Source organism: Carettochelys insculpta, chromosome 16, assembly GCF_033958435.1.
Source record: "Carettochelys insculpta isolate YL-2023 chromosome 16, ASM3395843v1, whole genome shotgun sequence".
Lineage (NCBI taxonomy): Eukaryota > Metazoa > Chordata > Testudines > Carettochelyidae > Carettochelys > Carettochelys insculpta.
This window is the reverse complement of record NC_134152.1, coordinates 963,775-976,405: the sequence shown is the minus strand read 5'-3', so window position 1 is coordinate 976,405 and position 12,631 is coordinate 963,775. Positions and strand designations below refer to the sequence as shown.

Here is a 12,631-nt window from a genome sequence, read left to right as displayed (position 1 = left end):
TGTATCAGGTTAGGGAAATGTGGGAGGCGAGGAATTAGAGTTGTTTTATCCTTGGAGTTTGGATGCTAACACATGCTAAACTGATCTTGCTGTGTGTTTTGCAATTCAAGCAAAGCACCAGTGACCAACCCAGCGCCTTACTCTGCTTTGGTCACCGAAGACCCAAGTCTGATTTTGTATTAATTACATCCCCCACCAATCAGAAATTCAGAGAAATAAGTGGGAATACTTTGCATTGCTCAGCAGTAATCCTCTCAGGCTGATTTTGGAGCCATTCTATGCCTGTTCTTAGGGAGTCTTGTCAAGCCCACATTGGCCAGACAGTAGCTGTTAATTAGTATTTCAGAGGATGCAGGAGAGGGAAGGGCCAGGGAGATTTCTCAGAACTTGTTCAGGGATGCAGTGGACTGCTGTCAATCACAACTCACCTGGTAGCAGAATTCAGAAAGTTACAAAGATGATGGCAGAGGGATGAACTCTGTATGATGTCCTGTACAGTTTCTATTTAGCTTTTAGTCTAGCATTTTATCAGAATTCTAGACATTACTGCCTCTCTTAGTCTGCTCCCCTAACCACTGGAAATTTCTTCCGTAGTTAACATCAGTGGAAGAGCCATATCAGTGTGAGTTCAGACCAAAAGAGATGAGATGCCCAAAATATCTTTATCATCCCAACCATCTTATACAAATAGACTTCATAAGTTAATTGTTATCACATGCTAACTGCAAGAACATGCCGGGTGCCAATTGCTATAGTGATCATGTACAAGTGGTAGGAAAGCTGAGAAGAGCAGAGAGAAACATAAAACTGGATCTGAAGTTACTCCAAACAAATAAAGAAGTTCAGGAGTAATTCAGTATAACTGTTAAGAATAGATTTAGTGCCTTAGGAGACCTAAGTGATGTCGAAAAACAATGGGAAGCACTGAGGGATTCAGTTAAGGCCGCCGCATACCAATACATACCAATAAAGAAAAGAGACACAAAGAAGAAATGGATGACAGAGGAAATTTTGCAGTTAATGGACAAAAGGAGATTAAATAAGAGGAAAACAAACAAATATGAAAAATTAAATAAGGAAATAGTGTTAAAATGTAATGATGCAAAGGAGAATTAGCTAAATGAGCAGTGTAAAATAATAGAACAGTAGCATAGAAGCAGTACAAAAGAGATGCATAAGTGCATCCAGGAGCTAACAGGAAAAAGATCATGCTCATCATCTGGCTGCCTAAAATGAAAAGACCACAAGATATTAACAGCGAAATCAGATATTCTAGATAGATGGTCAGTATACATAGGAGAACTATACGATGATGAAAGGCCTGAAAAGTTCATCTTGGGTAAGATTGTAGATGGCCCACAGATACTTCAGGAAGAAGTAAGGAAAGCTTTAAAAGGCATGAAAAGAGGCAAGGCACCTGGACCAGACAGTTTTATGAGTGAAATGATTGAGGCATTAGAAGACTTTGGTACTGATGTAGTTACAAAACTTTCAAATAAAATGTACAATACAGGTCATATCCCAGTGGACTTATCAAAGTCAGTTTTCGTTGTTTACCTAAGAAACCAGGGGCTACTGAACATGAGCAACATAGGACAGTAAGTCTCATGAGCCATATTACCAAACTACTCTTGAAAATCCTCAGAAATAGGGCACGAAATAGGATAAAATCAGTATCTCTGAAGAACAGTGCGCTTTGTAGAAGATAAAGGTGCTACCAATACTATTTACATCTTACAGTCATCAATAGAAAGAGTATTAGAAGTACAAAAGGACATATATTTATGCTTTATAGACTTTGAGAAAACATTCAATAGGGCAAAGCACAATGAAATGATAAAAATCTTAGAGAAACTGGACATAGATGGAAGGGATTTAAGAATAATTGGGAATATATACTGGGATCAAACAGCAGCTGTAAGGATGGGTGGCAAACTAAGTGACTATAGGAAAATAAAAAGGGGGTTTAGACAGGGTTGTGTTTTTTCACGAGATCTTTTTAATTTGTATAGTGAAAGGATTATGCGAAAAACAGAGGGTCCTCCTGGGTTAAATATTGGTGGATACAACTTACATAATCTTCGATATGCTGATACAGTTTTATTGCAAAAAAACTAAAGGGATCTTCAAGAATTAGTCAATGTAGTTAATAGGGAAAGTGAGCTGAAGGGACTTAAATTAAACCTTGCAAAACTGGAATCAATGATAATAACTAAAAGCAAAATTATACCAAGGTGCAATGTAAATGCGAACGGGACAGATATATGTCAGGTGACTAAATTTAAATACTTGGGGTGTTCTATCATATCAGATGGTAGGTGTACAACAGAAGCTAAATGCAGAATTGCACAAGAGAAGTCTGCATTCCAGAGAATGAGGAGTATCCTCACTAACAAGTTATCATCATTAGAAGTTAGGAAACGAGTTTTGCAATGTTATATTGAGCTCATATTATCATATGGGTCTGAAGCATGGACAATCAGCAAGCAAGTTGAGAAGTCCATTTAAACCACAGAAATGTGGCTTTTAAGGAGGATGTTGTGTACTCCATGGACAGCTAAGAGTACAAATGAATCCATTTTGATTGAAGTATAGTGTAGGAAATTCTTGCTAGTGAGAAAACGGACAAGACAAGCAAAATTTATAGGACATGTAATGAAGAAATTAGGACTTGAACACCTAGTAATCAAGGGGAAACTAGATGGTAAACGGGGTACAGGTAGGCAGCGAGAGAAATTATGGGATGGTATTACTTCGTAGTTACAGTGCGGAAACACTGTGAAAATGCTAGAAAGCCTCTTTTTGACCCTTACCTGCTATCAGTTTTGCAGGACAGTTTGTATAAGCCATGATTCCTGAAACATGAGGTTTGCAGGAGTTCAGTGTTCGTGCAGTTCCCCCTTCCTTAAGTGCCATGCCAACTGGTAGAGGCGATCATGGCCCTCCACCCCTGTCTATTCTGAGTGCTATTTGTAGGATCAAAGCTCTAGCAAACACATTATTTCAACTCTTCTGTCTTTTCTAGTCAAAGAAACAAGTTCTAAACTCATGGTTTAAAGAGCAGTATTTCTATGTGGAAATCTAATACAAATGCCAGAGAGAAGCTACAGAGTTTATAAAGGCTGTTGACGGTAATTTTTTATTTAGTTATGAGTAGGGCTGGTAAGCAATTAAAAATTAATCAAACTGTTAAGCAATAATAGAATGTAATTAAATATTCTCTACATTTTCTACAATTACAACACAATGCAAACAATACAGTGTTAATTCCACACTTCTTTTTTATTACAAATGTTTGCACTGCAAAAAAACTAAACTAGTATTTTTCATTTCACCTCATGCAAGTACTGTAGTGAAATTTCTTTACCATCAAAAATGAACTTACAAATGCAGAATTACATGCAAAACATAACCACATTAAAATACAAGTTTTTAGTGCCTCTGCCATCTTGTGACATTTGCTACAACAGAGCCACATGAATGCCTGTTCTCACTTTCAGGTAAATTGTAAACAAGAAGCAGGCAGCAGCATCTTCTGAAAATGGAAACAAACTTGTTTCTCTCAGTTACTGACTGAAGAAATAGGACTAAATGTCTGTATGCTTTAAAGTTTGCACAGTTTTGATTTTTAGCTCAGTTATAATATAAGAAACCCTATATTTGTAAGTTATACTTTCATGATAAAGAAACAACTTCAGCACCTGTATGAGGTGCCCTGCGAAACACTAGTTCTTGTTTATCCATTTTACAGTTCAAAATTTTGTAATTAAAAATAATATGAAGGGAGCTTTGTATACTTGTATTTCATATTGTTATCGAAATCAATATACTTGAACATATGGAAAAACATCCAAAATATTTAATTTTGATTAGTATTTTGCTATTTAACAATGCAAACAAAAATGCAACTGTGATTAATATTTTAAATCATGATTAATTTGAGTTAGTCATGTGAGTGAACTGTGATTGACAATACTACAGCTGTGTCTATACTAGCATTCCTCTTTCAAAAGAGGCATGCAAATAAGGGAACTCAAAAATGCAAATGAGGTGCCATATTTACATATCTGGCACCTCATTTTCATATTGTTTGAAAAGAAAAGCAGTGTAGATGCAGCTCTTTCAAAAGTAAACCCCATTTCTAAAAGCACCCCTCTTCCTTAAAAAAAGGATAGGAAGAAGGGTTCTTTCGAAGATGGGGATTACTTTTGAAAGAGCTGTATCTACACTGCCTTTCTTCTTTCAAAAGAAGCGATTTCAAAAGTATATGCAAATGAGATGTCAGATAAGTAAATATGCACTTCATTTGCATTTCCCCCTCATTTGCATGCCTCTTTCAAAAGAGGAATGCTAGTGTAAACGTAACCTAATCATCAATGAAGAAGAAATCATTACAGTTCTAAAAGAAACCTTAAAAAAAAGAAATCATGCTATGTCATACACCAGAACTATTACATATACAAGCAATTGTATCAAAATATGAAGTATGGAAAGGTACTGAACTGTTGTCACAGCACAGACTTCAAAATCATTGTGTTGGCAGATACCATGAAATCCTGATAATTATTTCTTCCTTTATCCTATGCTCTCTCCCATCATCATCCTGTTGAGGTTCCATCCAGAACGACCTTTAACCTGCCTTTTATTATACAAACTATTGGTTACATTTCTGTACTTTTTGTACAGCTTATTATATTGGTTGAAGTGGCATTCCTAAGATCAGAGCTATTATAAACTGTGTGAGGAAAACAAGAGCTTGCAATGTCTGCCAACCAGTTATTTTTGCGTTCAAGGGTAACACAAACGCCCTCCCTGTCAAGAGCCTATAATAATCATGAACCAATTAGTTCTGGATTTATGGTTAATTTTACAAGTCATAAAGAGATGTCATGAATGACAGAGCTCATTAAGAAACAATTCGTTAGGCGATGAGCTTTTGTGGGACAGATACACTTCTTCAGAGCTGGAGAATCCTAAAGTTCTGAAGAAGTGGGTCTGTCCCATGAAAGCTCATCACCTAATAAATTATATTGCTAGTCTTTAAGGTGCTATAAAAAACTTCTTTTTTGTTTTGTGAAGGTACAGACTAAAACACGGCTACCTCTCTGAGGGAGTTTATTAAGACAAAGTTCTGGTGTTTCATTGCTCATGGCTAGGGATCCATATTTGTGAAAGAACTTGGGAAAGTCAAGCATTCCATCACTTTCCTCAATCTTTGTGACTTCTGTTGTGGCCAGGGCAGCAGACCTCAGGGCTTTGCAAGCAGCTGGCTCCAGGGCCACCTGCTCAGGTAGTCCCAAGAACAGCCACACTGGCAGTTGTGGGAGTGGCTCCACAGCCAGCCTCTCAGGTGGCACAGCAGCCAGTCACACCAGTCAGGCAAGCAGCTGCGGCTGGCTCCTGAGACCACCTGAGCAGTAATCCCATGGGCAGCTGAAGCACTGGTAGGTGAACAACTGCTGGCTGCAAACCTGAGGCAGTAATGAACAGGTAATAGACCACGATTTTTTGTTTATTACCCATGACTTGTCCATGACTTTTATTACAAATACCCAGAACTAAATTGTAGCCTCTATCATGGGCATTACAAATACTAGGGATGGAGCAATAAGAACTTATAAAGTGTAGCAATCTGGCAGCAAGGCCAACAGCCACTAAGCACCCCAGGTCAATGTGTGTCGGGGGGGTGTCTAGCTCTGCATCCCCAGAAGAGATGGGGCATCAGGTAGCCAGCCCTTAGCACCACCCATACTGTGGTGCCCCTTCCTCCCCAATCCTCAGTTGTGTGAAGGGGTGCTCTGGGACTCCAATGGTAATAGCAGTGGCAGTGGCTGGGAACTCCGAGCCCCTTTGAATCACTTGGCCCTGGTACAATTTCCCCCTTTGCCCCTCCTGTGAATGAATTTGCAATCTGGCATTGCTCAGATCATACTTAGGCTATGTCTACACTAGACACAGAAGTAGACCGCAGACACACAATTTTAGCTATGCCAAATACATAGCTAAAATTGATTTATTCACAGTCTACTTCCATGTCTGTCCACATGGCAGAGGGTCAATGAAAGCATTTCTTCCTTCGACCTTCATTATTCCCCATCTCTCACAAGGAGCACAGGGTTGACTTTGACCCAAGAGCATCATTTTGTGCGTGCATAAAATGAAACCCCAGAAGGTCGACCCTGAGCAGGTTGATCTTTCACTGTAGTGTGACTGTTGCCCCAGTACACAGTCCAAGGATAAGATGGAATTTATTTTGTGTGAATGATGTACCCTGTAAGTTCAGCACTATAGTTAGACAAGTGAAAGCACTTCTAATAAAAATGGCTGTAAATTGGCTTTTTCCAGATGCAGTTATTACAAGCTTATCAGACAAGCTAAAGGGCTTTATATCATATATAGCCATTTCTCAGAAAGCTATGCCCTACCTTTGTGATACAAGTAAGACACTTTCAGTATTCATCCAGTTTGACTGATGTTCTTAAACCTACAGGTGCCTGATGACAGGGACTTGGGCAGAAGAGGTGATGCTGGGACTAGCCTTCCTGGCCACCCATTCAGCACTGCCCAGCATGCAACACCCAGTGCTCCAATGGCAATTTAAATGGCCTGTGGCTCCAGATGCTGCCATGGTAGCATTGGGTCAGAGCCCTGGCCCCTGGGGCAGCCGCCCCTTTTGATCTCTCCTGTCAGTGGCCCTGCCTAAGGAGGATTTTAGTGTGCCCCAAAACACTTCATGACACTTAATATTCACTATGGGGAGTTTGCTTAGTGCTCCCACTATTAAGGGCCCAAAATTAGCACTGAATCTTACCATAAAATTGACACTGTGACTGGTCCTGACTCTGGGATGAAGGAAGGCTCCTTTGCTTTTAGAAATGGATTAATCCACAAAACCAGAACTATATGGATTTAGGTCCATATTCTGCTCACCTCCAACTTGACTGGTTCATTTAATTGATACTCCAAAATATAAGGTTCTCCTGTGTGAGTAAGGCTGACAGCATATGGCTCCTAATATCTCATGATAACATGCCAACCATCGACTGTGTATGATTTAGTGTGAAGGGAATTAAAGATGACCCACATACCAAAAGTTGGGTTCATGTACTTTTCTAACACAAAAGAAGACCTAAATGGCTTTTTTAAAAAATGTGTCTGTACAAATAATAAAAAAAATAAGTCTTGCCTTCTTTGTTTTGCTGGAAGTCTTCTTGGAGGATCAGGGAATTGGTGGAGCTCTTTCTCAGACTATGACTGAAGTTGGAAGGTGCTGAATTGCTAGTAAAGATGTAAGGAATTTGGGTTAAATAGATGTTAATCAAATATAAAATTTGGAATATTCTGACTAAAATCCTTTTTCCTTCTCAGTTGCTTGGCTTTCACTTTCCTTAATACTTGGATTCTTCCAGGAAAAAACAAGATAGACAACATACGCTAATCCAGTGGGTGCTCCCAGCCCTGGAACACCCACAGGAAAAAAACAAAACAAAACAAAACAAAAACAGTAAGCACTTTGCATCCACCACCAAGCCAAGCTAAATAAGCACGTGGACAAGGGGAATCCAGCGGATATAGTGTACTTAAGTTCCCAAAAAGCCTTTGACAAGGTCCTTCACCAAAAGGTCTTAAGTGAAGTAAGTTGTCATGGGATAAGAGCAATGGTCCTCTCATGGACTGATAACTGCTTAAAAGACAAGAAGCAAAAAGATAGGAAATAAATGGTCAGTTTTCAGAATGGAGAGTCATAACTAGTGGTGTCCCCCCCAGGCTTTGTACTGGAACCAATCCTATTCAACCTATTTATAGATGATCTGGAGAAAGGGTAAACAGTGAGGTGACAAAATTTGCAGATGATACTTAACTTCTCAAGACAGTTAAGAACAAACAAGACTGTGAAGAGCTTCAAAAACATTTCAGGAAACTAAGTGACTGTGTTGGCAAATTGGCAACAAAATGGCAAATTAAATTTAATGTTGATAAATGTCAGTGCTTTTTTGTGTTTAAAAAAAAAAAAAAAAAAAAGAGAGGAGCTGGTACTCAGTACCAGCACAAAAAGAGCACTGATAAATGTAAATAGTAACAGAGAGGTATAGCCGTGTTAGTCCGCACTTCAACAAAACAAAACAGCAGAAATGTAGCACCTTAAAGACTAACAAAATGATTTATTCAGTGATGACCGTTCATGGGACAGACCCACTTAGTAATGCATATTGGAAAAAAACAATCCCAACAGTATGTACAAAGTGATGGGGACTCATTTAGCTACAACTATTCAAGAGAGAGATCTTGATGTCATTGTGAATAGTTTTCTGAAAACATCCACTCAATGTGCAGCAGCAGTCAAAAAAGCGAAACAGAACATTAGGAATCTAGGGATAGAGAATAGGACAAAGAATATCTTACTGCCGCTTTATAAATCCACGGAACACCCACAGCTTGAATAATGTGTATGGATGTGGTTGCCTCAGCTCAAGAGAGATACATTGGCAGTGGAAAAGTGCAGAAAAGGACAACAAAAATGATTAGGTGTTTGGAATAGGTGTCATATAAAGAAAGATCAAAAGGACTGTGACTTTAGAAAAGAAGAAACTAAGGGGGATATGACTGAGGTCTATAAAATCATGACTGGTGTGGAAAAAGGGAATAAGAAAAAGTTATTTACTTGTTCCCATAAGAAAAGAACTAGGGCTCACCAAATGAAATTAATGGGTAGCAAATTTAAAATGAAAAGGAAGTTTTTCTTCACAAAATTCGTAGTAGACCTGTAGAACTCCTTGGTAAAGGAGGCTGTGAAGACCAGGACTTTAAACAGCATTCAAAAAAGAGCTACATAAATTCATAGAGGTTAGGGCCATTAATGGCTATTAACCAGGATGGGTAGGAATGGAATTCCAAATCTCTGTTTGTCAGAGGCTGGAAATGGATGGCAGGAAAGGGATCACTTAATGACCACGTGTTCTGTTCACTCCCTCTGGGACATCTGGCATTGGCCACTTTTGGAAGACAGGATATTGGGCTAAATGGACCTTTGGTCTGACCCAGTATGTCTCTTCTTATGTAACTCCTCCCACCAAGCGCCTCTTGGCACTGCTGCCAATCAACTCCTCCCTCCCTCTCCCTTGCCTCCCACCTGCAACTATCAGCTGTTCTGTGGCAAGCAGGAGGCACTGGGATGAGGAAGAAGACAGGGGACCAAGTGTGGGATAGTGGCTTGGGGGGAAGGGATAGATTATGAGTGGGACCCTAAGCAAAGCAGGGGTTGATCACCCCAGGTCAAAGAGGAAGCAGACACCTGTAGCTAAGATCTGTCTTTTTCATGCAAACAAACTAGCAGGAAAAATGCCTATCACAACCCCCCAAAACACCTCGTTTGTTAGTTAAAGTCTTTCATGTCTTTTTTATATGGCATTAATGAACAAAAAGAGGCATAAGGTCACTTTTTCCACTGTGCAGGTTACCGTCATATCTTTTGACAGGATTATTCCATTCTTGGGCACTCATTTAAGGGTTTCACTATATTTCTTAATATATTTTTGTAAGCATCCATTTTTAACCCGTTTATGCCTTTTACAGAGGTTCATATTTTAATAGACTCCATTAAGCATTCTGAGTTCACAACAAATCTCCCAGTTTCACTCCACAGTAAATGTAGAGCTTTGGCACTGCACACCATATATCTATTTGTCAGAACTCAATAAACAGATATAGAGATCTGGGAACAAGCCACAGCAAAATCATGGAATCTCATTACCAAAAAAGCCTGGGGAAATGTGACATGGGGGTAATAGTGGCTGTGAATTAATCCTTCCCTGACACTTTCTTCATATAGGAAATCTCAGATTCTAGCATCCAGTACACCCACTCTGCCCATTCCTAATCAACTATGTCACCTTTGACAATGCTAGTGAAGAGTCACATTTGTTGCCTGTGAAAACAATTTTCCTTTTCAAAGTGTGGCTACTTACATGGTAAGCCTTTCCTACTTCAGTGGCACATTGCCAAGGGATGCTGTGTTGGCACCGTAACATTTATGAAGCCCACCTTAACTAGAGAGGAAGGAAAAAGCTGAAAACAGGACATCCATTATGTTAACAGGAAAAGGAGAAGAAAAACACCACCAACCCAGCTAAAAGTAGTGAAATAGAGTGGAGTACAGCCTATTCAATAGCAGCTAGGAAATGTGTTCATTTCTCTTAAGTGCCTATCCTGGCATCCCAATATTTATAGCCACAATTAATTCTATATTTGTGCGGTGTGTTTTAATATTACAGTACAACTATTGCTTTCACTGAATACACAAATCAATGACTGCAAACATTTGTACAAGAAAATTGCAGCACTCCACAAATAACTGTCCTTTATTACTTCAACTAACTCCCAGGCTCAAACATCCATAAATAGAGGCATTTTGCAATAAACCTGATAAATTAACAAACTTGGCCTCTGACAGACCAGGACAAGGTGCAAATTTTACTAGCTGAGAATCCCTCCCATAATGCCCTACTTTTAGCTTCTACTTAAACAAGGGAGCTACAGGCTTTAGCTTATCAGTTGGTTTCAAATGCAGCATCATAATACTGAGAAAGATAGTGGCTGTATCCACACTAGAAAGTTTTGTGACCAGAAGGGGCCTTCTGTCGACAAAACTCAGGGAGCATCTAAGCACATAAAGCATTCTGTTGACTGAGTCTCAACAGAATTCTGCATTTGTCTCAACAGGGTTATCCATCGAAAATTTGAGGAATAACACTCTGTCAACAGAGTTCCATCAACAGAAGTGCAGTATGGACACTTCTGTCAACAGAGAAGGCTTCCAGTTCACTGGGCAGCCCTTTATGTAAAGAACAGCTGACTGGAAGCTGTCAACAGAGGGCAGGACAGTCTGCATGCTTTCTGTTGGCAGAGCAGATTGCTCTGTTGATCTGGTTTTGCACGTGGATGAATGCCCTCAACAGACTTTCTGTAGACACAACTCTCTCAACAGATGCTACTGTTGACAGATGTGTCTAGTGTAGACATAGTCCATAAGTTTAAATCAATACGTTTGCCCTGGGAGTTATTATTTGAATTACAAATACCCTGCTAGGCACTCTACAAACAGAACAAAAAGATGGCCCCTGTCTCAAAGAGTTTGTACTTCTAATTGTGGGAAGAGCAACCAGAAAGATATGTTTATTCTTTTTTTGAAGGCTGTCCCCAAAAACTGGCTATTTGCATTTATACAAGGGCTTTCTGCATGGAACGTATTACGACAGATTTCTTTGTAACCGAAAAATCAATCTGTTCTCAGATAACCTGAGCATGAATGTAGATCAGATTCAGAGTTTGTATAAGCTGGGATATAGTTAGTGAAATTGCAGCTTCTGATGTGTTTTTAATGGGATCTGGTAACTCTGCCGTGGCTCCTTGGTGGCGTATTGCTTCTCAAGCCCTAAGATTTTATTTTATGATGATGCTCTTGCTCTCTGTGTCTCCTCCACAGTGCAGTTTGACATGATGCGGGCCTGCAACCTAATTGCTACCGTTGCCTTGACTGCTGGTCAGCTCATTTTCGTCTTGGGCTTACTGGAACTGCCCATTATCCCACAGGACACCCAGTGGTGGGAGGAAGCCATAGCTGCTGTGTTCCAACTTGCCAGTAAGTACCTCCTTCTGCACACAGAAAAGGACCTGGTAGGTTTTATCTAGACCAGGACAGGCAGAATATTCTGCTTTACAAATTCTTTAGAATAACCAGAACAGCAGTTAGGATTTGAATTCCAAAGCAGGTCTTGCAAAACACAAGAAAACAGTGGAAACCAAAATACCTCAAGATTTAATAGGCCTAAAAATACCAGCAGAACTCCAGAGACGCATCGTTAGAGCAGAATGGATTTCTACAGTCATACTGCCATGTGATTACGTGCCTTTACCTGATTGACTTTTATCCCATGGAGATTACAGAACCATAGGGGTGGAAGAGATCTCAGGAGGTCATTAAATCCAACCCCCTGCTCCAAGCAGGGCTGATCCCAAGGACATCATCCTAATCAGGGCTTTGTCAAGCCAGGACTTAAAATACTCAAGGGATGGAGATTCTACCACTTCTCTAGGTAACCTATTTCAGTGCCTCACCACCTTCCTAGTGAAACAGTTTTTCCTAATATCCAACCTAGACATGCCCCACTGCAACTTGAGGCCATTGCTCCTAGTTCTGTCATCTGTTACCACTGAAAACAACCTTTACTCCATGCTCCTCATAACCCCCCTTCAGTTAGTGGAAGGCTGATAGCAAATCCCCCCTTACTTCTCTTTTTAGACTAAATAAACCTAAATCCCTCACCCTTTGCTCATTAAGCCACACAGTGCAGTCCACTAATCATTTTGGTTGCCCTCCGCTGGACTCTCCCCAATGTGTCCACATCCTTTCCGTAATGTGAAGCCCAGAACTGGACGCAATACTCCAGATGTGGCCTCACTAGTATCAAAGGGGAATAATCAGTTTCCTATATCTGCTGGCAATGATCCTACTTATACACCCCAATATGTCATGAGCTTTCTTGGCTACAAGAGCACATTGTTGACTCATGTCCAGCCTCTCATCCACTGTAATGCCCAGGTCCTTTTTTGTAGAACCGTTGCTTAGCCAGTC

General features: G+C 40.0%; 2 protein-coding genes across 8 annotated transcripts in view; one reads left to right on the top strand and one right to left on the bottom strand.

Annotated features, from left to right (window-relative positions):
* The window catches only part of IFT140 (intraflagellar transport 140), a 193,459-nt gene that overhangs the window by 69,397 nt on the left and 111,431 nt on the right, over positions 1–12,631 (bottom strand). The gene's annotated exons all lie outside the window — the stretch shown is intronic.
* Positions 1–12,631, top strand: part of TMEM204 (transmembrane protein 204) — a 52,993-nt gene that overhangs the window by 20,351 nt on the left and 20,011 nt on the right. Inside the window, exon 2 of the mRNA XM_075011191.1 lies at positions 11,483–11,638. Within this exon, the coding sequence (XP_074867292.1) occupies positions 11,483–11,638 (156 nt within the window). The remainder of the gene's footprint in view (positions 1–11,482; positions 11,639–12,631) is intronic.